This window comes from Muscardinus avellanarius (genome assembly GCF_963383645.1).
Source record: "Muscardinus avellanarius genome assembly, chromosome: X".
Taxonomy (NCBI): Eukaryota; Metazoa; Chordata; class Mammalia; order Rodentia; family Gliridae; genus Muscardinus; species Muscardinus avellanarius.
The window spans coordinates 14,059,682-14,086,789 of record NC_137792.1 but is presented as its reverse complement, the minus strand read 5'-3'; the positions used below and the strand labels follow the sequence as shown (position 1 = coordinate 14,086,789).

The window sequence follows — 27,108 nt, the reverse complement described above, 5'->3', positions numbered from 1 at the left end:
AATACCATGATACCAAAATAAATTTTTCCCAAATGATATCCATGAAACTGAATTAAAACATCCCAATGAAAGCCTATTACTGGGAAAAGAAAAAAAGCCCTACTATCAAGAAGTTTTATTTATATGAAATATCAAAATTCTAGGAAAAAAGAAAGGCCCTAAGAGCTTTTGGAGATTTTAAAAATCATATATAAAGGATTAGATATAAGAATATTAAACTTTTCAATATTGGCAATTCGAGTAAAGAGTGATGCCTTTAAAATGGTTAGTAAAAGCCGGGTGTGGTGTCACACACTTGGAATCCCAGCATTTAGGAGGCTGAGACGGGAGGATTGTGGTTCGTGAATAGCCTCAGCTACTACTTAGGCTCTTTGCAAGTCACGGAGACCCTGTTTCAAAATAAAGAATAACAAAACATAGGGCTAGGAGTATAGCTCAGAGATAGAATGCCCCTGGGTTCCATCCCCAGTACTGCAAATAAATACATAAATGGTTAGTAAAAATTATTTTCAACTAAGATATTTCAGACATTATCCATTTTATCAAGTTGCTGGAAATTTATTGCCACCAACACTAAGAAAAAAAGATAGCATTCAGGAAACAAAGAATCCAACACTATAAGCCTAATGAATAAAGGAAGCTTCAGAAGACTAGTTCATTCAGTAGGCATAAAGAGTAATTCGGATCCAGATTGAAGCAGACAGATGGCTCCAGGAACTGTTTCTAGAGTTGGGGCTGAAGAGTGGGTGGTGGTGCCAGTATAGAAGTGATTAATTCAATAAGCTTGAGTATTAAAAATTCACTTGAGAGGTTATTGCAGGGTGGGAAAGTTTTGAGATCAATATAAAGAAAACATGGTTAAAAGCAAAACAACTGGCCATGTGTGCTGGCTCATGCCTGTAATCCTAATACTTGGGAGGCTGAGACAGTAGGATCACAGGTTCAAGGCCAGCCTTAGCAACTTAGCAAGCTCCTGTTTCAAAATAAAAAATGAAATAGGGCTGGGAGTGTAGCTCAGATGTAGCACACCCCCAGACTCAATCCTCCAGTAGCGCACACACACACACAGATGTAGCACACCCCCAGGCTCAATCCTCCAGTAACACACACACAAACACACACACACACACACACACACACACACCAAAAGTGTAATTGAAAACAAAAGTGTATGCATGGAAAAGGGAAATGTACATGGAGTACCTCAGCAATGAGCAATGTTTACAGTCACAGCAATTGAAGATTATTTCTTTAACCTTTAACTAAAACTGGTGCTATGAGTGCTGTCATCTGTATAGTAGTATGCCTAAAGAAAATAAATGAAATTAACGAGAAACTACTATATTTATTATATAGAGAATGACAAAAAGAGCTACAAAGGTACCGAGGTTGCAGGCTACTGCTGCTTTTTAGTTATAAGCCTAGCAGAAAATTTTAACCCTTTAGCCTTTGATAAAAATTTAAGTCAAAATTTAAAAGTAGTTGCAAGCTGGGGATAGTGGCACACAAGCTGGTAATCCCAGTGCTTGGGAGGTTGAGACAAGAGAATCTGGGTTCACAGCCAGCCTCAGCTACTTAGTGAGACCCTGTTTCAAAATAAAGACTAAAATATAGGGCTGTGGGTATAGGTCGAAAGTAGAATGCTCCTGGGTTCCATCCCCAGGACCCCACACACACGGTAACTGGTGTGATCAGATAAAAATTCACAGAATACATAAAATTTAGCTTGACTTGTGAAGAAAAGGCGTAGGATTTTGCAAAAGCATTCTCATGGTAAAATGATATAAACAGAAGCCAAAGGGGGAAAAGTGAGACTTGAACTTACCTGATTTCTAGTTGTGATAGAGCCATGTTGTCTGGCTTGATTTCTCCTTTCTTCACATCTCACCTCCTCTTCACTTCCCTTTGCTCTTTGCTGTGCAATCTTCCTTCCTCCCATCCATAACTTAGATTCTCTTCTCTTTCTTCTCGTGAAATTTTAATGCTGTTATTTATCATCCTCCTGGGTTTCTAAAGGTTAAATCTTTTCCCATCTTTACCTCTCCAAAAGAAAAACTCTTATTTCTTAATGCTTCTGTGTGTCTCATAAAATGTAAGAAAAGTTGTCTAATTAAAACGATCCATATGGGTAGATTAATAGTAATCGCCTTCTTCAAGCTCCCTCCCCAGGAATATTTCCTTATTAATCCATATTTATGCATAATTAGTTGAATTGATCACACAAATTACTCCAACCAGTAGCTTTTGTTCTCCCTTCTATACTGCAGAGACTGGATTATTTTTATCTTTGATTCCCGTGGGGCTCAGGAGGGAGACTCCTCAGCAGAAGGTAGAAGGCCCCAAATAGATCTCAAGATATCCTTGAGATATCCTTTCTCAGATGGCCTGAGTACTTCCTGCTCACTGTTGAGGTATCCTTAGTTGTCAAGGAATAATTAAAGCAGTTTCTTGTTCAGTAAGAAAATAAGTCTTCCCCCCTTTATTCTGTCTCTAAGCTACACTCCCTTCTTATTTTTTTTTTTTTTGTTTTGAAACAGGATCTCACTAGGTTGTTGAGAGTCTCACTACATTGCTAAGGCTGTCCTCGAACCTGGGATCCTCCTGTCTCAGCCTCCTCAGCACTGTGATTACAAGTATATGTCACCACACCTGACTGGGAAATAAGTCCTTAATAGTTCTTGCAAGGCCAGGCAAAGATACTTCGGAGGATTGAGAAGACAAATATGTTTCCAACACAAATTAAGAACCTAATAAGTGTTAATTTTTCTTTCCTCTTCCTTGAAGAGGCTGGTCGTGCTTTCTCAGATTATTTCCACAGGGTTAGTTTGCCTTTTAGGAAATAAAGTAGTAGCCTGGATTTTTTTTTTTTTTTTTTGGCTGACTATTGGCCTGGCCTCAGGAAAATTTTGAAATGAGTTGACTTTCCTTTAACTTGGTCATTTGGCCCTTATGTTACCTCTGTCATTTGTTCGTTCATTTAATTTATTCATACATAAAAGACAGGGTCTTGCTATTTGTTCAGGCTGGCTCCAAACTCTTGGGCTCAAGTGATCCTTGTGCCTCCAACTTCAGAGTAGCTGTAACTACAGGCTCCCCGGTATCACTTATTCCTAATCACTGCATAAAAATGAATTACTCATACCACCAACTTTGTAAATATCATTTACTTCAATCCAAAATACTGTATTTATCAACCTGAGTCTTTGTAGTTCTTTTATTATGATTATTATGAATTGGAGTTGGGCTGGTGGTGCACACTTGTAATCCCAGTACTTGGGAGGCTGAGAAAGGAGGATTACAGTTTGATGGCCAGCCTCAGTAACTTATTGAGGCCCTTAACAACTTAGCATGACCTGTATGAAAATAAAAAATGAAATAAAATAGGGCTGGGAGCATAGCTTAGAGGTAAATGCCTCCAGGTTCAATCCTTAGTAACACCCCCCCCAAGAATTTCTTTTTGATTGCTAACATAATTCTAGGAGTAGAAAATCCCACACCTGACTTGTTACAAGAGGTTACAGTCAAAATGCAGGTATATATATTTAGCCTTTTGGTTGAATCAAATTTATCTCATTTTATTTTTCATGAAACAAAATAACTTATTAAACAAAAAGTGCAGGTACAATAAGTATAGTGCATAAAATTGCCTTCAAGCTATGAATATAAGGTGTATATTAAACATAGATTAATTTTATGCTTAGACTTGGATCCCATCCCCCAATATTTCACATTATGCACTTTGAAATACTCCAAAACTTAAAAAAATTCCCAAGTGATTCTAGTGGATAAATGTTACTTAACCTATAATGATAAAAATGGTTTAAACCTATCAAGTAAAAATAGGTAGTAGATAATTTTAAAAGCCAGGTTAAACAATAGCACTCCTGTGAAGGATACAGGCAGAAATATATAGGTAATGCCGCCTTCTTCTTCTTTTTTTTTCTTTTGGTGGTATTGAGGTTCCTGGAAACCCTTCTACCTCCGGGTTACACTCCCAGACATGTTTATATATATAATTTATTTATTTGGAAACAGGGTCTCTTAAGCCAGTGCGGCTGGCTTTGAACCTGCGCGATCCTCCTGTCTCTGCCTCCCAAGCATGGGAATTACAAGAGTGTGCCACCATGCCTGGCCTTCTTCTTCTTTTTCAAATCCCTTGAACTCATGTTGGGCCAATAGTGATAGTTTTTTCTGTCTTTCATTAATACTGCTATTCCAGCTACTGTTCATATAGTAACCATAAATCTACAGTGATGTCTGTAGTGTCCTTCATAATCTCCAGGGAATTTCACCAGCTACTGATTGCCTGCTGCTTTTTATTCCCCGTTTCCTTGACAGTTTCGTTAAGCTGACTTAAGATTTAGATTTGAACATCCAAAAATATACGCATGGCATACAACTGCACATCTCTTGCAGTCATCATGGTGCAAACAATATAAACTACAGAAAGAGTAGCCCTAACAGAGAGTAGACAATAAGTAGTGAAATACTCAGTACAGGAAATAGAGTGCTTACTGATAGGGAAATTTGTGGCATGGTGCATTAATAACAGTTTATTGACTATGTAGGATATTGTCTGTTCTTAAATCTTATTGGCTGAGACTATTTTATTTTTTATTTTATAAGTGGAACATATTGAAAATGGTGTAAATTTAGATTGTGCTTTGTGCCCTCTCCCCATTTCCCTTCCTCCCTCCCAATAGAGAGTGTCCAGGTTAACCATGTTATATTTATATTATTACACATATTCGTATGTAGCTCCTCCATTGAACAACCTCAGCTTTCTTCCTCTCCTCTCTTTCCATTCAAGCTTTGCTGAGATTTCCCCCCATCATCTGGAGTCCCTCTGGTATTACCACTGCTCCCTAGCTTGGGCATTTTAGAGAAAACATATGTCCCTTCTCTTTCTGTACTTGGCTAATCTCACTTAACATAATGTTCTCCAGTTCCTTCCATCTTCTTGCAAATGCTATTATTTTATTCTTCTTTATAGCTGAATAGAATTCCATTATGTGTTGTATTTCCCATAATTTTGCAATCCATTCATCTGTTGATGGAGATCCAAGTTGGTTCCATATTTTGGCTATTACAAACTGTGCTGCTATGAACATGGGTATGCATATGTTAATGTAGTTCTCTGATTTCAACCCCTTTAGAAAGTTACCCAGGAGTGGTGTAGCCAGATCAAATGGTGGATCTATTCCCAGTTTTCTAAGGAATCTCCACACTGATCTCCATAGTGGCTGAACTACTCTGCACTCCCACCAACAGTGTAAAAGAATTCCCCTTACCCCACATCCTCGCCAGCAATTGTTGTTGTTTGATTTCTTTATGCTTGCCACTCTGGGTTTAGATGAAATCTCAATGTAGTTTTGATTTGCATCTCCCTGATGGCTAGTGATGTTGAACATCTTTTCATGTATCTGTTGACCATTTGTATCTCTTCTTTTGTGAAGTGTCTATTCCTTTCAGTAGCCCATTTCTTGATTGGGTTGTTTGTTTTGCTGGTGTAGAGTCTTTTGGGCTCTTTGTATATTCTGGATATTAGCCCCCTATCAGAGTGGTGGCTGGTAAAGATCTTCTCCCATTCTGTAGGCTTCCTCTTTAGGTTTTTGATGGTTTCCTTTGCTGAAAAGAAACTTTTTAGTTTGAAGCGATCCCACTTCATTAAAGGAAATTAATTCTTGCTTTAATTTTCTGCGCTTTGGAAGTCTTATTGAGAAAGTTACTCCCTGTGCCTATATGTTGGAGTGTTGATCCTATGCCTTTCTCTAGTAAATTCACAGTCTCTGGTCTAATTTCTAAGTCTTTGATCCATCTCGAGTTGATTCCTGTGCATGGTGAGAAGTAAGGATTCAGGTCCAACTTTCTACAAATGGATAGCCAGTTCTCCCAGCACCATTTGTTGAAAAGGCTGTCTTTTCTCCAGCGTATGAGTTTGGCCCCTTTGTCAAAGATCAATTGACTATAGATGTGTGGGTTTGTTTCTGTATCTTCTATTCTGTTCCACTGGTCAGTATGCCTATTGTGCCAATACCATGCTGTTTTTACTACTATTGCTCTATAGTATAATTTGAAGTCTGGGATTGTGATGTCTCCTGCCTGGTTCTTGTTGCTGAGAATTGTTTTGGCTATTCTGGGTCTTTTCTTTCTCCATACAAAATTCATAACTGTTTTTTCCAGGTCTATGAGAAATGTTGTTGGTATTTTAATGGGGATTGCATTGAATCTATAGATCACTTTTTGCAGAATGGCCATTTTGATATTTATTCTGCCTATCCATGAGCAAGGGAGATCTTTCCATCTTCCAAGGCCTTCTTCAGTTTCTTTCTTTAATGTTTTGTAGTTTTCTCTGTAGAGGTCTTTTACATCTTTGGTTAGGTTTATTCCTAGTGAGACTATTTTAATACTCTGAGATTGGAGGAAAAGACGCTAAGAGATTTAAGTATGTACCAATTAGGAAAATATTCCTAAGATAAATAGCATAATAATTAGCACTACATGGTAGCATTGAATAGGATATGTGTACAGGAGGCAAAATTTCCAAGCAGATGCAGCTTCTCTTTGCTGTTGGCTTTCTTTCAGGGCTATTTTTTTTTAATACCTAGTATCCCTTTACTCTACCCTTAAGAACTTAAAGAAAACTTTTCATCATAGCTTGCCTCTCTCCTATGGTACCTCTGGTGCAATCACTTCTCCTTTGCTCGTTATTCTATTTGTCACAGTACCTAGTCCTTTAGGCTAAGTGATCCCATCCATATTTGGAAAGAAAGCAGCATGATTTAATAAGTTATGTTCAAAAATTAAAGATTAGCTGAGTAAGCTTAAAATACTCATATATGAAGAGTTGTTATCCCTTTACCTAAATGAATATTTTAATTTTACGCATGACTAAGTAAAAAGAACCTAAGGCTAAACAGGAAAAAAAATGTATGGACAGGAATAAGAGCAATACATTGCTGCCCACTGAAGGATTCTGACCTGAAATAATGGTGCTTCTGCCCTTTGTCATGTATTTCTATATATTCCCTATAAATTCCCGTGTGGGAATGAACTGGGAAAGATTGCAAGTGCTTTGCATAGAGACAGTGCCTTAGAAACAAGCCTTCTCGGCCTGGCATGGTGGTGTATACTTATAATCCCAGTACTTGGGAGGCTAAGACAGGAGAATCACATGTTCTCGGCCAGCCTCAGCTAATTAGTGAAGCCCTCCACAACTTAGTGAGGCCCTGTTTCAAAATAAAGAATTAAAAAATGGGGCTGGGAGTATAGCTCTGAGGTAGAATGCCCCTGGGTTCAATCCCTAATACCGAAAAAAGGATGGGGGAGGCAAGCCTTCTCAGTGCTTTTCAAAACCACTACTGTTTGTTCCACATTGATCATCTTTCTGAAACTTATTTTTCATATCAGATTTAAAACCTTAGACCCTCAGTACTTTGTAGCATTAGTTATTGATAGATGTATACTAGAGAATATCTCTTGCCCTTATATGGAAATCCTTAGATTAAAACCCTATAGTAGCTGGGTATAGTGGTGCACACTTATAATCTCAGCATTTGGGAGGCTGAGATAAGAGGATCTGGGTTTGCAGACAGCCTCAGCTACTTAGTGAGGCCCTCTGCAACTCAGTGAGACCCTGTTCAAAATAAAGAATAAAAAATAGGGCTGAGGGTATAACTCGGAGGTAGAATGCCCCCTGAGTTCCATCCCCAGTACTACTACTACTACTACTACTAATAATAATAATAATAATACCATATAGCGTCTGAAAAACTGGGTGATCTATAGGGAAAAAAATTATATTCAAAGGATTTAGTTAAGAACATGTAGAGAGCCGGGCATGGTGGCGCACGCTTGTAATCCCCGTGCTTGGGAGGCAGAGACAGGAGGATCGCGCAGGTTCGAAGCCAGTCACACGCTGGCTTAGGAGACCCTGTTTCCAAACAAAAATGTAAAAATAGGTCTGTGAGTGTAGCCCGGAGGTATAAGGGCTTCCAGGAACCCCAGTACCACCAAAAAAAAAAAAAAAAAAAAAAAAAAAAAAAAAAAAAGAACATGTAGAGAGCCAGGCTTAGTGGCTCATGCTTGTAATTCCTGTACTTGGGAATCAGGTTCTCGGCCAGCCTCAGCTGCTTAGTGAGACCCTCTGCAATTTAGACTGTTTTCAAAAAAAAAAAAAAGAATTAGGGCTAGAGGTGTATCTTGGAGGTAGAATGCCTCTGATTTCAATCCTCAGTACACACACACACACACACACACACACACACACACACGAACATGTAAGAGGAGCCAGGTTTGGTGGCACATGCCTGTGAACCTAGTACTTGGTAGGCTGAGACAAGAGGATCACAGGTTCATGGCCAGCCTCAGCAACTTAGTGAGACTCTCCACAACTTAGATCCGATTTCAAAATAAAAAATATAATAGGGCTGCGGGTGTAGCTCAGAGGCAGAATGCACTTTGGTTCAATCTATGGTTCAATCTATAGTACCAAACACACACAAAAAAGAACATGTAGAGTGCTGGGAATGCTCGGTGTTAAGAGCACTTACCTGCCATGCACGAAGGCCCTTGGTTCAGTCCTCAGAAATGCCAAAAAAAAAAAAAAGTTGGTTTTAATTTTTTGTGTGTGTGGGTCTGGGGATGGAACCCAGGGGCATTCAACCTCCGAGCTACACCCCCTGCCCTATTTTTTATTCTTTAATTTGAAACAGGGTCTCACTAAGTTGCGGAGGGCCTCACTAAGTAGCTGAGGCTGTCTGCGAACCATGATCCTCCAGTCTCAGCCTCCCGAATGCTGGGATTACAAGCCTGTGCCACCACGCCCGGCTAGTTTTAAATTTTTATCATGGAGTTTTTCCAAAAGGATTCAGCTGTCATAGGGTTATGAAGATAACTGATAATTGGGCTTGACTGTGCATAGGGTCCTGCCAACAAGTATATAGTATTGAGAAGTTTTTGGAAACTCTGCCATGGACTCTTTTAAGCCCTGTTCTTTCAGGGTCTTACCAAAAGATTGAGCAGCTGCTGGTGTTTTACTTAAGTCAGCCACTGGCTGTTCACATGCACTCTCCTTCCCTTGATTGAATTGCTTGGTTAATGCTTCTGCTTACATCATACCTATACTTCAACTTCCAAATTGAACAGACGTAGGCACCAGGCTATCTTCATTCTCTCAGCCCCTATCTCTTCTGTAGTGTGGATGTACTGACTTCATTCTAGTGAGAATTAACTGAGATAATTTCATGTCAAGCAGGGTACCTAGATTGTAGTAGTATTTTTAAGTTCAGCTTAGTGAAAGAAAAAAAAAAACTACAAAGTAACCCAATAAAAATAAGAGGAAGGAATTCAATATAAATTTCAAAATCAGTGAATTAGAAAACAGGAAAAACACACAAAAGCAAATGTACAACATTAGAAAAGCAAAACAGGATATAACCACAGATAGGAAGGAGATTAAGACATCACAACAACTAAAATATTTACAGATGAAATGATACAGTGTCTGGGATTTGCTTCAAAATAATTATGGGAGTAGGGAAAAATGAGAATATACATAAATGGGTCATGACTTGAAAATTGTCAAAGGTGTGTTGGACATATGACACAGATCTGTTTCTTTAGTCTATTTACTTCTGCATACGTTTCAAAGTTTCCTGAAGACTTATTTTAAAATTTTAATAGAGCCAGGCGTGGTGGCACACGTTTGTAATCCCAGTACTTGAGAGGCTAAGACAGGAGGATCACAGCCTCAGCTACTTTGTGAAGCCCTCTGCAACTTAGTGAGACTCTGTTTCAAAATAAAGAATAAAAAATAGGGCTAGGGGTATAGCTTGGAGATAGAATGCCCCTGGGTTCAATCCACAGTACTGACAAAAAACTTAATAGATTTTTTTTTTAATTTTTATTTATTTATTTATTTTTATTGGTGCACTGTATTCATACATCATAGTAGGATACATACTTTTGTAGACATACATGCACACTTTTCCCAGTCATCCCCCACCCAATCCCCACCCCATTCTCTCCCTATCCCTCCCTCCCATGCTTGGCTTAGTAGTTGACATCTAGTATTATGGCAATTTATCTAAAATTAAAAATGATAATCTCACATAACAGTTTCATTTGTCTGATACCAAGCTTTTGATGACTTAAAGATAACATTTCAATATTTCTTTTTGCTTTCTTTCTTACCAGAGAATATTTTTTTTCTATTTTTAGGTGAAACTATCATATATTTATATATTTATTTTTCAGAAAAAAATCTATCCTAATATGGAATATGGACTCTAGGTACCCAAAACTATCTTGAAAAAGAACAAAGCTAGAAGATATATATTTCCTGATTTCAAACCATATAAAGCTACAATAATTGAAACAGTGTAGTACTATTCTAAAGGCAGATATATAAACCATTGGAGTTAAATAAAAGCCTAGAGCTAAATTCTTCCCTATATTGTCAAGTTATTTTTGACAAGGTTTCCACGAACATTTGGTGGTGGAAATATTAATCTTTTAACTAAATATTGTTAAAAATAATAATTACATGGAAAAGAATAAAATTGGACCCTTACCTAATCCCATATACAAATATTAACTCAAAATAGATAATAGACCTAAATATAAATCTTAATACTATAAACTTTTAGGAGAAAATCTGGGTCATTAAACCTCACAACATTGAAATTGGCAGTGATTTCTTGGTTATGATTTCAAAGGCACAGGCAACAGAGGAGTATACAAACTCCCTAAAAAAAATTGTATATCCAAAGACAATGTAAACAGAGTTAACAGTTACTAATAGAATGGGATAAAATATTTCCAAATGCTATATCTGAAGGTGTATTAATATTCCAACTAGGAATCCTAGAAATTAACAACAATAAAGGCAAACAATACCCTTTACAGATAGGTAAAAGACTAACATAAATAATGAATCTCCACAGATAACCAATCTTAGTTGTTTGTTGGATGGAAAATCTTTTTTCTCTAGTTCTGGAGTGTGTTACCTATTTCTTCTTTGTAGTTAATCTCTTTGAGTATTTTCTCTAGTGCTGGTTTTGAAGACATAAATTCCTTCAGTTTCTGTTTGTCATGGAAGCTTCTTATTTCTCCTTCTAATTTGATAGAAAGTTTTGCTGGGTAGGAAATTTTTGGCTGGAAGTTGTTTTCTTTTAGAGTTTGGAATATGTTACTCCAAGCCCTTCTGGCTCTCATAACTTGGTTTGGGAAGTCTGGAGTGATTCTAATTGGTTTGCCTCTGAATGTCACTTGGCCCTTTGCTTTTGTTGCCTTTAAGATTCTCTGCTTGGCTTCCACATTGGTCATTTTGACAATTATGTGGCGTGGGGATCCTCTTCTCCGATCCTGTCTAAAGGGAGTTCTATAAGTTTCCTGGACCTGTGTATCGACCTCTTGCTCTATGTCTGGAAAATTTTCTGCTATTACTTCCTTGAAAAGATTGTTGATCCCTTTGGTTTCACTTTCTTTTTCCTCCTCTATTCCAATTATTCTTAGGTTAGCTCTCTTAAAATGGGCCCACATTTCTTCAATATCAGATTCCTGCTGTCGGATATTTTTTTCTAGATTAGAAACTATGCGTTCATTTTTGGATTGCTCATCTTCTAAGAGCGAGATTCTGTTCTCCATGTGGTCTAATCGGTTGTTTGTGCTTTGAATTGAGGCCTTTACTTCATTAATTGCATCCTTTATCTCTTTTTGGCTCTCTCTGAGTTCTTTTCGAAGCACCTCTATTATTTCTACAGTTATTTTCCTGATTTGATCTTCTAGAAATCTCTGATTTTCTGTTTTATCGGGTTCTGATGTTGTGGGGTTGTGGGCATTTATTGCTCCAGTATTATTCCTCTTTCCCATGATTTCGGATGTTTGTGCCTTCTCTGGGTTCTTCCCTTGGGTCACTATGACTTCACTTAAGGTGCTCTGGATCTTGAGTCAGTAGTATCTCAGAGCCCACTACTTCTTTACTGGGTTGTATCACAGAGTCTCCGACTCAGAGAGTCGATAGAGGCTGCTTTAGACTGTGGGGGGTGCCAGGTTGCACGTTCTCCTATGGTGTGATATCTCTGCCACTGCCCCTCCCCCACTGGGTCAAGTCCCAGGGAGTACAGTACTGGGATTTCTCCTCTGTGGCCCGCAATTTGACTCACTGTTCTTGAGTACGCAGATGTAGCTGTACTGGCCTCGCTGGATTCGGTGCTGCTGCCGCTGGTGGCAATATGGCGCCGCTGCTACGCCCTCGGCTGTGGGGCTGGTGTTTTTCTTCTTGGTTTTGGTTTCCACTCTGAATCCCTGCAGCGTGTGCTGAGCTCGGCCACTGGGAACTTTAGATGCTCTCTGCGCGGAGAAATCCTGCCTGGCTGTTCCGCAGTGGCTCACCTCGGCTTGCTGTAGCCGTCCCGTGAATTCGCCGGCAGTATGGCGCTGCTACCGCCGCGTCTGCCGTGTCCTCGGGCGATAGGCCGGTTATCTCCTCTGTGGCTCTGTTCTCAGTCCGCTTTCTCTCTGGAGCCTGGTGATTTTTTTGTTTCACTGGTGATGGTGTTTTCTGGCTATGAAAGGCGCTGATTTTGTGGTAATGGAGGTTTGTTGTTAGCGGGGCTCTTAAGCCCCGCTTTTCTCGGTCGCCATCTTCCCGGAAGTCCTCTTCTGACTCTTAATAGATTATTAAGTGTAACCAAATACTAATATGAAAGCCTTGATGGAAATATGTTTTTTATTTTGTTTAGGATTGTTTAGTTTTGTTGCACTGCTGGGGATTGAACCCAGGGGTGCTCTAACACTGATCTATATTCCCAGCCCTTTTTAGTTTTTATTCATATTTTTTTATTGTTGTTTTTTGGTGGTACCACGGGTGGAACCCAGAGGCTTTCTACCTCCAGGCTACACTCCCAGACCTATTTTTACTTTATTTGGAAACAGGGTCTCACTAAGTTACTGGGAGCCTCACTAAGTAGCTGAGGCTGGCTTGGAACCTGTATGATCCTCCTGTCTCAGCCTCCCAAGCACTGAGATTAGAAGCGTGTGCCACCACACCCGGCTTTTTATTCATATTTTAAGACAGGGTCTCACTGAGTTGCTCGGGCTGGCCTTGAACTTGGAATCTCTCTGTCTCAGCCTTCTGAGTAGCTGGGATTGCAGGTGTGCACCATCATGCCTAGTTAAAAACACATAATTTTAAAGGAAAAATCTAAATTATATCACTGCAGAATAGAGAAAAAAACCTGAGTTTACCAGTAGCCATGGGAGAAATTTAAATCATTTAAAAATGAGCACTCCCATACTCCCACCCAACTACAGTGCCATATCTCAGTGATTTCTGAGGAGAAAAATGTTGGAAATTTTCAAGAATAGATCACTTCTATGGTCTTTAAACTGACCCAAAATATAGAAAAAAATCTGCATTGCCATCTACTTTGTTTTATAAAAGTTAGCATAGCCTTGAAAACGAAAGTTTGCAAAAGAAGAGAAACCATTTGCTAAATTAATTTGTGAATAAAATTCAAAATATCAAAATATTTACAAATCAAGTACAGAATTTTATTAAAAGAATATTTTTCCCAGAAATATAAGCAAAGATTCGCTGGGTGTGGTGGCACATGCCCTTAATCCTGGTACCTGGGAGTCTGAGACAGGAGGATCACAGGTTCAAGGCCATCCTCAGAGGGTCAAATTTTCAAAGAGGGTTTTACCCTCTTTGAAAATTTAAAAAAATAGGGCTGGGGTTATAGCTCAGAGATAGAATGCTACAGGGTTCAATCCATAAGGGAACATACACACACAAAGAAATATAAGCATAAGTCAATATTGTGAAATCTATAATGGACATATGCATTATTTTATAATAAAAATTGTTTTTTAAGCCGGGCATGGTGGCGCACGCTCGTAATCCCAGCGCTTGGGAGGCTGAGACAGGAGGATCGCGCAGGTTCAAAGCCAGCCTCAGCTACTTAGTGAAGCTCTCAGCAACCTAGTGAGACCCTGTTTCCAAATAAAATATAAAATAGGTCTAGGAGTATAGCCCAGAGGTAGAAAGCCCCTGGGTTCCACCTCCAATACCACCAAAAAAAAAAAATTTTTTTTAGTCAGGTGTGGTGGCACATTTTTAATCCTAGACTTGATACAAGTAGATCACAGGTTTGAGGCCAGACTTAGCTACTTAGTAAGACCCTGTTTCAAAATGAAAAATAAATTTAAAAAATAGAAGGGCTGAAGGCATGGGTCAGAGGTAGATTGCTCCTGGGTTCAGCCCCTAGTACCAAAAAAATGTACTTTTAAAGCCAGGCATGGTGGCTCACGCTTGTGATCCCAGCATTCGGGAGGCTGAGACCGTGAGACCGGAGGATCGCGGTTCGCAGGCAGCCTCAGCTACTTAGTAAGGTTCTCAGTAACTTAGTGAATCCCTATTTCAAAATAAAGAATAAAAAATAGAGCAGAGGTTGTAGTTCGGAGGTCAAATGCCTCTGGGTTCCATCCCCAGACCCACAAAAAACAACAACAAAAAATTACTTTTTAAATAGTAAATTAAGTGATAAAATCAATAATAAAAATGAAAAAAACAATCACTGAAAAAAAATTTGTTGGTGGTACTGGAGATGGAACCCAGGGGCTTTTACCTCCAGGCTATACTCCCAAACCTACTTTATATTTTATTTGGAAACAGGGTCTCACTATGTTAATGAGAGCCTCACTAAGTAGCTGAGGCTGGCTTCAAACCTGTGTGATCCTCCTGTCTTAGCCTCCCAAGCGCGGGAATTACAAGTGTGCGCTACCATGCCAGCTCACTGAAAATTTAATAAGATAAATTCTATGAAATTTAAAAGTGGGAAAACACAAATATCTGGTTTTATATGTACAACCCCACAAAGCATCCATTTCAATTTGAGTTCTTTTTTTTTTTTTTATGGTACTGGGGTTCCTGGAAGCCCTTCTACCTCCGGGCTACACTCCCAGACCTATTTTATTTTTAGAAACAGGGTCTATTAAGCCAGTGTGGCTGGCTTCGAACCTGTGCGATCCTCCGATCCTCTTGTCTCCGCCTCCCAAGCGCGGGGGTTACAAGCATGCGCCACATGCCTGGCTATAATTTGAGTTCTTACTATCTGCTATTTATTTGTTTTGGAAAATACTTAGATAAATATGAGGCCTGTTCTCAAGATTAGTTCTGTTGGGGCAGTGGGATGTGCTTAAATAATAACAAAAGTCATGTGAGATTCACCAAAGGACTTAAGAGCCCACATCATATTTAGGAAGTAGATACCTCCCAAACTCATCACTTGCTCAGTAATAAGAGGGAATTCCCATCACATGAGGTAGTCTTGTAACTTTGTTTATGATGCTTTTTGTAGTGAAGATGCTTTGCAGTTTCATAGTGAGATCTATATCCCTACTCTCCTTTATGCCCTCTGCATTTTCCAAACAGGTAGAGATATGTCCTAACTTCTCCCTGTGATGGAAAATGCCACACATGTTCTTTCTCTTTCTCATCACTCTTTTTGTCTTTTATGTAGGAGTAGTACACCATTTTATTAAGGTATCATTTCAGCTCAGGGAGACTTATTTCAGATTATGGTGTCTGAAATATTGCTTCATTTTCTTTGCACTAACATTAAAAATCACACAGAGAAATATATGAATTATTAACCTGAGCACTAGTATGGTAATTAAAACCAATTTCAAATAATTATTTAAGCTGGGTGTGGTGGCACAGGCTTGTAATCCCAGCATTCGGGAGGCTGAGACTGGAGGATCGAGGTTCACAGACAGCCTCAGCTACTTAGTGAGGCCGTTTGCAACTTAGTGAGACCCTGTTTCAAAAATAAAAAGACTAAAAAATTATTTAAGTTTAGAAAAGGTTATTTGGTTGCTCCTGGAGTTGATTACTTGAATAAAGTTGATAGCAAAAGCATTCCTCTGAATTGCTTATACATTAAACATGATATTTGCATGTGGCTGACATAGTCTTAACTGCCTTGTCTTCAGACTGCAGTTTGATGTTAGGTGGTTTTCCTAACCTTGCTGCCCATTTGGGGCATGGTAAGGAGGCTATTGGAATTCCTTTTAATAGATGTGAGAATTCTGATGAAAAACTGAGTACTTTTGAAGCATGTGTTTTTAGTTGAGAGAAGTACAGGCAGAATTCAAAGTTCTATCTTGGATATTTAGTTAAGTTGATTCTAATGTATTTGGCTATATAGGGTAAGATTTTTTTAATTGAACAGGAGTTCATAGTATTCTTTAGCTTCCATTAGGTCATTTATAGAACATTGCCATACAATTTTGATGTAGCAAGAACTGTGGTTTTTCATATATACTTATAGCATATAATGGGCACTCTAATATTTGCTTAATCAATTTGCAGAACTGAACTCCAGTTCTAGATATCTGCATTTCCAAATATATGCCCACTTTGACCACACTGTCCTCATCCAGCAAGTGAGCTGATTATACTTGGTGGGGTTTTGTTTTGTTTTGTTTTTGGTGCTGGGGATTGGACCCAGCTCCTCATATAAGCAAAACATGCATTCTACCACTGAACCACACCTTCAGCTCCATGTTCTCTGTGTTTTATAGTCTCTTCAGGTTTTGAAAATTCAGGGATTTTTATTAAATTCTTATAGATTGCAGAGCATGGTGGCACATGCCCGTAATCCCAGGACTTGTGAGGCTGAGACAGGAGGATTGCAGGCTCAAGGGCAGCCTCAAACTTGTGAGAGCCTGTTTTAAAATAAAGAATAAAAAAGAACTGAAATATTGCTCAGAGGTAGGATGCTCCTGGATTCAACCCTCAGTACCCCCGCCCCCAATTCTTATAGGTTATATAGATTAGCACCTGAGGTTTGTGTTGGTTCCACATAGATTAGATCTGCCTTAAGTAGAGCATTGTCTCATAGCTCTTGAAGCTGCTGGTCCTTTGGTTAAGTGTTGCTATTGTGGAGATCATTTTCTGAGTTTTGACATACTTTAAAAAATACTTCCTAGCCGGGCGTGGTGGCGCACGCTTGTAATCCCCCAGTTAGGGAGGCGGAGACAGGAGGATCACACAGGTTTGAAGCCAGCCGTGCTGGCTTAAGAGACCCTGTTTCCAAATAAAAAGTATAAAATAGGTCTGGGAGTGTAGCCCAGAGATAGAAGGGCTTCCAGGAACCCCCCCCCCACACACAGTACCACCAAAAATACAACAAGAAGAAAAAATACTTCCTAAAGGAAAATGCCTTAGAAGAATTTATGTAAAATATTGGAGGGTAAAATTGGGGAAGGGATTGTTTGGTAGCTTGAGTCTTTCTTTTTCAAGTTGACTTCTTAAGTAGGGAGGGAGGGAGGGAGGGAGAGAGAGAGAGGGAGGGAGAGGGAGGGAGGGAGGGAGAGACAGACAGACAGACAGACAGACAGACAGACAGACAAGATCTCACTAAGTTCCTGAGGGCCTTGCAAAGTTGTTGAGGCTGACCTCAACCCTGTGATCCTCTTGTTTCAGTTTACCATGTGCCAGGATTATAGGTGTGTGCCACTGCACCTATATTAAGTGTTCGGGTTTTTTTTTTTGTTTTTTTTTGGCAGGTCTGGGGATGGAACCCAGGGGCATTTGACCTCCGAGCTACACTCCCTGCCCTCGTTTTTATTCTTTATTTTGAAACAGGGTCTCACTAAGTTGCAGAGGGCCTCACTAAATAGCTGAGGCTGTCCGCATACCGCGATCCTCCAGTCTCAGCCCTCCCGAATGCTGGGATTACAAACTTGCACCACCATGCCCAGCTCTAAGTGTCCCTTTTTGCTCACTAATAAACCCAGTGATTGGACTTTTTTTAGATTTAGATTTTATTAACTGGGAATGAAGTTTTAGCTACAGGCCTTGATGGGCCTTAATTTGGTTGGAAATTGATGTCTAGAACCAGTATAAATTTAAATGTAATTTATTTTTATTTAAAATGGGAATAATTTGTCCTTAAATCACAATTTAAAAGATTTTTGCACGTAGTGTTCATTTCCTACCCATAGTTATGAAACTCTTATTGACAGGGAACACCCATGACATGTCTATATATAACCTTAAAATTGCCTGGAGGCCATGTCTTGAGTGTGTATAAACATTACAAAGAGTAAAATTCCACATGTGCATCAGCAACTTTTATTATTTTAATAGTGGTGACTAGTTTTAGTTGCTTTAGAGTCATATAGTTAAGAAATACTGCCATTTCTCAGGATTCTAAAATAATAACATTCATTTTACTGGTTGTGAAAAGTGTCTGGACTGCTGGGAACCAAGAGAAAAGAACATTTCAACAGGATTTGCCTATCAGCAGATCTGTTTCAGTTTCCTGTTCTGGCCTTTCTACCTATCAGCTACAGCCACAGTAGTGCCCCTGCCGGCAGGTTTCTCCTTTCTTTTAGCACAGGAAAACTGTCCAGCCTCTTTTTCTAGCATTTTCAGGACCCGCCTGACAGGAAATTTTCTAATTGCCGGAACAGCTGGTAGGAGAAAACTTTGCAGGGGCTTGGCCTTTCCTTTCTTACTTTAAGTTTTACCGTCAGAAATTCCTTTATTACCAACATGGTTTCGTAGCCATGTTTAAATTTTTGTCTTTTCGTGTTCGCTCTATACAGGTAAGCTTTGTTCAAATTCTTTTAAAGAATAATGTGTTTTTTGTTGGAACTAACCATAATTATGCTAATTAAAGAGTTATTCTATTTTGTATGTTCATGTAAGGAACTTCAAAATTTAAGGTTTTGATAGAACTTTTAAGGGATAACTTATTTACTGAAAGTAAGCCGGTTAGGTATATATATTTCAATCTCATTAATTTTGGCAACTTAGTTTTTACATTGGCTTTATTGTGTTTGAGTAATTTTTATCTTGCTTGTGCTTGTAATTTTGTATAGTAAAACAAATGACTTTAACTTTCAGTACTAAACCAGGAATGAACAGAATTGCAAACTCACTAATACTTATGAGATTAATATTATGTAAGCAATATTTTGGAAGGTAGGAGTGTGTTATTTCAAGTAAAGAACATCATTTCAGATTTTTGTTGAAACTGGTTCCTGTAAAATCATGTAATTTTTTAAGCAGCTCTACGTTTAAGTAACCTTAAGAAAGTAATTTTACCTTAGAACAGAAACAATTTTCAAAGAATTACTTTGTTAAAATGGATGTAGTGGATGGTATTTCACATTATATTCAATCTAAATCTTACCAAAATCGGCTTGATAGTTTGCCTTGAGAATTGCACTATCCTAATGGTCTTTAAAGAGAACTCAGTTTGCTGATCGTGATTCCCACTTGGGAGAAAAGTGCTCCTCATGGCAGTGATTGAGGATATTAGTTTGGAGAAGTAGCAGTGCTGTTTTCTTGAACATATAAGAAGCTTGCTTATAACCCTCTCCTAAAGAATTTGGTTAAATATAAAATGCTAAGCACATTCATCGTTCCATTAGCACATGAAGTATATTGAATTTAATCAAATTGTAATCTAGATTATTTAAATATGGTTTCTCAACATGTTGAGTAACCAGCCAAATTTTATTTCACAACCAAATAATTTATATTTCTCTTGATCATCTGAAAAGGAAAATTAATATCTTTTCAGATAAAAACTATCATAGATGTATGTATACCTATATAAAGTGATACTTTATTACTTTAGAGTTACCTTTAAGAGGTAAACTATGCATATTTTATTTATAAGGTATTTTTTATGTTACACCAAAAAGTGGTTATATGCCCATGGTTAGAAAATACTTTTTATTGACCTTTACGAAAGAACATTTAAATATTTTACTTTGAGCTTTAAAAATATTTTCTAGCATTCAAAACAATTTAGAAAATACAAATGCCTCAAGAACACACTTCCTGACTCAAGGGAGGGGAGGAAAAAGGAAATCATGTATACAAGGCAGGGCATAATGCCAAATGTTGAATCATTCTTTAAAATCAGTTAAAATCACCCAGTTTGTTTTCTTCATGTTAGCACGCTATTAGATTTTTATAACTGAAACAGGCAACACTAATTTCAGTTCCTTTTATTTAATCTTTTACATGTTAGTATCAAAAATTATATTTTTCCACTCAACCTGAAAAGAAAATATTAGGTTCATTTTCTCCCCCACTCGAAGGGTGAACTTTAAAGACTAAGAATGAATTCAAGGATCTTTTGTTCATCCTAGTTGTTCACTACCATTTAGCTGTGATGAAAACGCCTGAAAGATGAAACCATAGATGAATGATACCAGAACTTGATGTAGATTCATTGCCAGTCACAAAATTTTGCCTACAGTCAGGCCTTTGCTCATCAAATAAATATAGACTTTGTAAAGATAACAATATAGAATGTACAACTGTGTTTTAAATGTGCAAAGTAATTTTTTGTGGTAACAAATGAGTAGATATCCATGTATCACTTAAAACACAGTTGTGCTAAAGAATATAAAAAATGTGTGATTCACAAAGCAATTATGTATACAATTCATATCTGTGCTCCACTTTATAACAATATAAGTTTAATAAGATTACAGATTTTTCACCATGTACTTAGAGGCAAAACCACAATTTTACAAACTTTCAAAATATAGTTTTTTGGTTTTGTGTAATAGATTTATTTCAGTAACAGGTGATTTAGTGACATAAGATATGTTTGTCACATGCACATGTCATCTGTTTTCGGCTTCTCAGTGCCTCGGAAACTTGATATTCTTCTCTAACTCCATCTTATTAGATACTAATTATGAGCTAAAGGAACACATTGTTGCTTTCCCACTTGTTCAGAATTTTCTGAGCATTACCATTATATTCTTGTTGAACTGTAGATCATTTAAAATAGAATCATGGCCCCATGACTTGGTGACATTAAGTACAATTCGGACATTGAGATAACAAGCATGGATGTTTTACCTATTGTACTACTACAATTTCATACACACACACACACACAAGGTTTTTCTATCTTTATATAAACATAAAGATAGAAAAAAGCTTACTCTTGTGATTAATAAAAACTTAAACCTTCTAAAATGTAAACTCAGGCTGGGGATGATGTTGCACACTTTATAATTCCAGCATTCGGGAGGCTGAGACAGGAGGATTGCAGTTCACAGCCAGCCTCAGCTACTTAGTGAGGCCTTTTGCAACTCAGTGAGACCCTGTTTCAAAATAAAGAATAAACTGTAAATTCAGAAGAAATGAAAAAATGTATTCAGGACAAAACAATAGCAAGTTTTAGGGAATTAGCCAATGTCACAGGCATTGCTCTTTTTCTCTCCACCCCAGGAAAAGTTTTTATCCTCTCTGAGACCTAATTTAAAATGTTTACATATTTTAAAATTCAAGTTTGCATCCATAAAGAGATTTAGAATGATTGCATTTTGGAGGAGAGAACAGGGTTAGAGAAAGATGCTCTCTAAAAACAATATACTGCCAGATGTGGTGGCGCACACTTGCAATCCCAGTACTTTCGAGGCTGAGCCAGGAGAAGTGGTGAGGGTGTGGCTAAGAGGTAGAATGCCCCTGGTTCAATTCCCAGTATCATGACAAAATAAATAAAAGTCACATAGATTTCCTCCTCCACCAAAGAATGGTAGGAGCTATTAGAAGCAGGGAAATAAAAAATGCACATAAGAAATTAAACCTGCAAGCTGGGCATGATGGCGCACACTTATAATTCCAGCATTCGGGAGGCCGAGACCAGAGGATTGGGGTTCGTGGACAGCCTCAGCTACTTAGTGAAGCCCTCGACAACTTAGTGATACCCTGTTTCAAAATAAAGAATAAAAAATAGGGCAGGGGTGTAGCTCGGAGATCGAATGCCCCTGGATTCCATTTCCAGATCCGAAAAAAAAAAAAAAGAAAGAAAGAAAAGAAATTCAATCTGCAGGTAACCATGATGCATGCCTGTATTCCTAGGATTTGGGAGGCAAGAGACAGAGGATTGCAGGTCCAGCCAGCCTGAGCAATTTAGCAAGACCCTGTTTCAAAAAATAAAAAGGACTAGGGGTATTAGAGATAGAATAACCCCCCAAAGAGGAAAATAAAATAAATTCATATTTGAAATAGAAATAAAAATAGAATTGGTCATGAATTTAAGCATTGATGGAATTTTTAAAGTGCCGTTGGAGCTGAGTATGGTTGTACACGCTTATAATCCCAGTAATTGGGAGGCTGAGGCAGGAGGATTGCAGTTTTGAGGACAGTCTTAGAAAATAGTGAGACTCATTAACCTAGCAAGACCCTGTTTCAAAAAATAAACAATACAACAGAGCTTGGGGTATAGTTTGGAGGTAGAATGCTCCTGGGTTCAATCACACACACACACACACACACACACACACACACACACACACACACACACTTGGATTAGCCTGGTAATCATTGTTGTAAGCCCACAATAATAGGAAATCTGATATATTACCCAGCTTGCAGTTGAGCTATACATTGTCATGGTAATATATAGATGCTTTTATCTGGGCTTTCCGCTTTAAGATTAGGCTGTGGAGAAAACATGAAGGAGTTTTTTGTAGTTGCAGAAGACATTAATTTTCTTAATGACCTTAATATTAATAAAAATGTAAAAGTTAGCCAGTAGCATGTGGGCAAAAATTAAAGAAATAATATATGAGCAATATTAGCCTCCTTTCAAAAAGTGAAGAGTTAGGATTCTATCTACAACTGTAAGGAAAGATAAGAGACTTATTTAAAAGCAATATACCTACCAAATGATGGAAAGGAAGATGGAAATATAGACGTAATCTAAATGAGCCATTCATCTTATTTTAAAGTCACTATACCTTGTCTCAAAGTTAAAATTGTCAAAGTAAATACAAAAGTAATTGTTTTGAAAATCTAGGCAAATAGGGTGAGAGACTTGTTTTTCATCATAAATTGTGCTGCCACCATTTGATCTGTTACCCATGTGCATGCATTGTTTGGGATTTGTTTGTGTGATACTGGGGATTAAACACAGGGTCTTTCTACCTCTGAGCTACACCCAGAGCCCAGTTTTTTAAATTTGTGTGTGTGTGTGTGTGGTACTGGGAGTGGAACCCAGGGGCTTTCTACCTCAGGGCTACACTCCCAGACCTATTTTCTATTTTATTTGGAAACAGGGTCTCACTAAGTTGCTGAGAGCCTCACTCAGTAGCTGATGCTGGCCTCGAACCTGTGTGATCCTCCTGTCTCACCCTCCCAAGTACTGGGATTACAAGTGTGCGCCACCGTGCCCAGCTGTTTTTTTTTTTTTTAATATGGTCTCACAGCCAGGCGTGGTGGCTCATGCTTGAAATGCCCCCCCCCCCCGCTTGGGAGGCAGAGACAGGAGGATCGCACAGGTTCGAAGCCAGCCGCGCTGGCTTAAGAGACCCTATTTCCAAATAAAAATATAAAAAAGGTCTGGGAGTGTAGCCCGGAGGTAGAAGGGCTTCCAGGAACCCCAGTACCACATATATATATTCATTCTCACAAAGATGCTGAGGCTAGCCTTAAACCTGTGATTTCCTGTCTCAGCCTTCCAAATACTGGAATGACAGTCATGAATCACCATACCTGGCTTATAGCTTTTATTTTTAAAATCAAAGTATACGGAACAGGAAAGAAACCAGGTTGACAAAAGGCTAAGTGGAAGGCAATACTGGAAGAAAATTCCAGACAAGTAGAGTAAGGCCTGTTATAGTGGCCCTCAATGCTCTAATCACTTGAGCCAAGAGATAATAACTAGTTATAAAGACCAGGGCATGATTCTATAGGTTCCTGTTATTTATTTTGAAATCCATGGCCTGATTAGAGTTCACACTGATACTCTCAGTGTAGTATAGTGGTAAGGGCCTTGTTTTAGAAATCAGATGACCTGGAATTGAGCCGAAGCCTACCACTTCTGGCTTGTGATGCTGTAGAGTGTTCAAACCATTTTGCCTTTAAAAATTTTGTCAGCCAGGCATGGTGGCACACACTTGTAATCCCAGCATTTGGGAGGCTGAGACAGAAAGATCACGGTTTGCAGCCAGCCTCAGCTACTTAGTGAGGCCCTTTGCAACGCAGTGAGACCCTGTTTAAAAATAAGGAATAAAAAGTAGGGCAGGGAGTATAGCTCGGAGGTAGAATACCCCTGAGTCCCATCCCCAGTACCGCAATAAAATAAAATAAAAAATAAAGATTTGTCACATTTCTATTATAGTAAGAATACATGGAGAATTCTAAAATGTTTTTGCTCGTTCTAAGGATTCTTTGTGTTATTAATTAACCCCCCAAAACTACTATGTGGTCAAAGATTTGTTGTGAAGAATTAATATTAGCTAAAAGGTGAAAAATCACCTAACACAGGCTTGACATGAGGTAGGTGTTTTAATAAGTATTTGCTGGATTTCAATTTAAATCTCAATCAGTCCCACATATATATTGTTTTTGAGAGGTTTTACAAAAGAATTTGGTAATTTTCTTCCTGCCTTTCCTATTGTAGCTGCTAATAGCTATCACATTAAGCCCTTGTAATTTTGTTGTCATTTGGAGAGAAGAGTGCTGAGGAAAGGGGCAACATCTTGGAATCAGCTAAAGCTTGGTTTTGCTATGCAAGATTGTCATGAGTATTAAAAAAATAATGTAGCCAGGTGCCTGTAATCTTAGGACATGGGAGGCTGAGACAAGAGGATTGCAGGTTCAAAGCCAGCCTCAGCAACCTAATAAGATCTTCTACAACTTAGTGAGATCCTGTTTCAAAAAAAAAAAAAATAGGCTGGAGGTATAGCTCAGAGGTAGAATGTCTCTGGGTTCAACCTCCGGTACCTCACACACAAAAAAAAAATAGTGCATGCAGAATTAAAAAATAAAGTGCCAACCACTATTAGGAAATTGTCTTATCGCTAAAGTTCTGAGGGAGTCCAAAATGATTAGGTTGCGTAAGTAGTAGGGTAAAAGAGAAACTACATCCTGTCTTAGGAAGTAACATGAATGATAGTTTTGGATTCCTTTTTATTCTCCTTTTTCTTTTACTACTCATTTTCAGAAGCTACCATATTAGGATATCCTGATACATCTTTTTATCTTTTCTTTTTGTTTGTGTATTTGTTTTTGTTTTGCAGTACTAGGGGTGAAACCCAGGGACATTCTATCTCCAAACTATACCCCTAACCCTATTTTTTATCCTTTATTTTGAAACAGGGTCTCACTGAATTGCAAAGGGCCTCACTAAGTAGTTGCTGAGGCTGTCCATAAACCCTGGTCTTCCTGTCTCAGCCTCCCAAATGCTGGGATTACAAGCATGTGCCACCACACCCAGCATATTTTTTGTTTTGAAACAGGGTCTCCCAAGGTTGTTGAAAGTCTTGCTGGGTTGCTGAGGCTGTCCTCAAACCTGTCCTTCTTAGCCTCCCAAGTACTGGGATTAATGGCGCATGCCACCACACTTAGCCTGATACATCTTTTTGAGAAATCATTATATAATTATTTATATTGCCAGTATTCTAAGGATGTCTCAGAAAATTTTGATTGAGCTCAAGCATTTGTATGGAGTAGTATAGAAAAAAAATAATGAAATAATTCTTTCTACAAACATTTAGATTCTTTTTGGCGGGTTTTAATGGGTACTTATGTACCTAGAAAAAACATTATTGTCAACAAAATTGAAAAGATTGTCTTTATTTGGTAAGCTTATGTTTCTGGCTTTGTTAGGTTATGTTTTATATTGTTGTTACTGTGACATAGAGTATGTCTTGATGAAATAAAGTTTATTTAATCTGCTGATTTCAACATAATAACTGAAATCTTAGACACACACACACACACACACACACACACACACACACACACACACATTCTCTTCTTCTGATCCCTTCCCTCAGATATACTGAAGTGTCCACTGACTTTAAAAATCTTTCCTCAACTTCAAAACTTTTCACTGTATCATTATGCAGAATAGTCATTTTTCCTGTGGAATCCTTCCTCCAAATGTTAAATTGTATCCAGTTTTGTGTTCAAGAGGGCATAGTGGTACATGCCTGTAATCTCAGTATTTGGAGGTTGAGAGAGAAGGATTGCAGATTGAGGATATCCTTATCAATTTAGAGAGATCTTGTTTCAAAATAAAAAATAAAATAGGGCTGGGGGTATAGTTTAGAGGTAGAATACAGTTGGATTCATTCTCCAGTGCTACACATACACACAAAAAGATTTATTTTTTTCCTCTTTCAGATCCCAGGTTATTCTAGAAACAGGAAGTACTTTAGATATTTCAAACAAGTAAAACTTCAGTGTACTTTCTTAAATAGCTATATTAAGGATAGAACTCTTCATGTTTACCCTGGAATATTTCTCAATCCCTCTTTCCAATAAACAGGGTTTTTATATATAGCATTTGTTCTTCCTAGTATAACCACATGCCAGAGCACAGTGTATTTGTCTACTCTGTTATTTTAAGACTTCTTCGCACCCTGTGTTCATCGTAAAACTATTCTAATTATCTCCAATAGGAAGAATGACAACTTGGAAATCCTTAGTGACAGTGTCATAGAAGTCAAATTTGGCCCACACAGTGGGCGAGTATATTTCTGTTTTAGATATTTAACTTGAAAGTATACTTGGCATGTATTTTGTATTCACTAGGTAGGTTAGTAAAGAGCAATGTTTATATATTAGTTTGAAGACTTTTATTATGGTATTCTAAATTAAGATTATTTTATTTTTCACAGGAAAGTAGCACTTACTAACACTTTTTATCCCCTTATATTCAACAGGAAGAAGGCAGCATCAAGGAAATTGCAATCACGCACCATGTAAAGGAAGGACATGAAAAAGCAGATCCTTCCCAGTTTGAACTTTTAAAAGTATTAGGGCAGGGATCATTTGGAAAGGTAAGTTATGAGTATGTGCATTTAAAATAGTTCATATTGAGAATAGAATAGTAGTCAGTAGAAGCTGGGAAGGATAGAGAGGGAGGATAAAAGGAGGCTGATTAATTGGGTACCAAAATAAAGTTATATAGTAGAAATAAGTTCTCATGTTCTACACACAGTAGAGTAACTATACTTCACAACAATTTATTATGCATTTTATAAATAACCTAAAGATAGAAATTAGAAGCTTATCAACGCAAAGCAATCATAAATGTTTAAGAA

General features: G+C 38.1%; 1 protein-coding gene across 2 annotated transcripts in view; it reads left to right on the top strand.

Moving 5' to 3' along the window:
* RPS6KA3 (ribosomal protein S6 kinase A3) overlaps nt 1-27,108 on the top strand; it is a gene marked incomplete at both ends in the record, with an annotated part of 148,444 nt that overhangs the window by 41,988 nt on the left and 79,348 nt on the right. For both annotated transcript variants that reach the window (XM_080718279.1, XM_080718278.1), the window contains one exon: nt 26,728-26,844. In XM_080718279.1, coding sequence (XP_080574405.1) covers nt 26,728-26,844 — 117 coding nt within the window. The remainder of the gene's footprint in view (nt 1-26,727; nt 26,845-27,108) is intronic.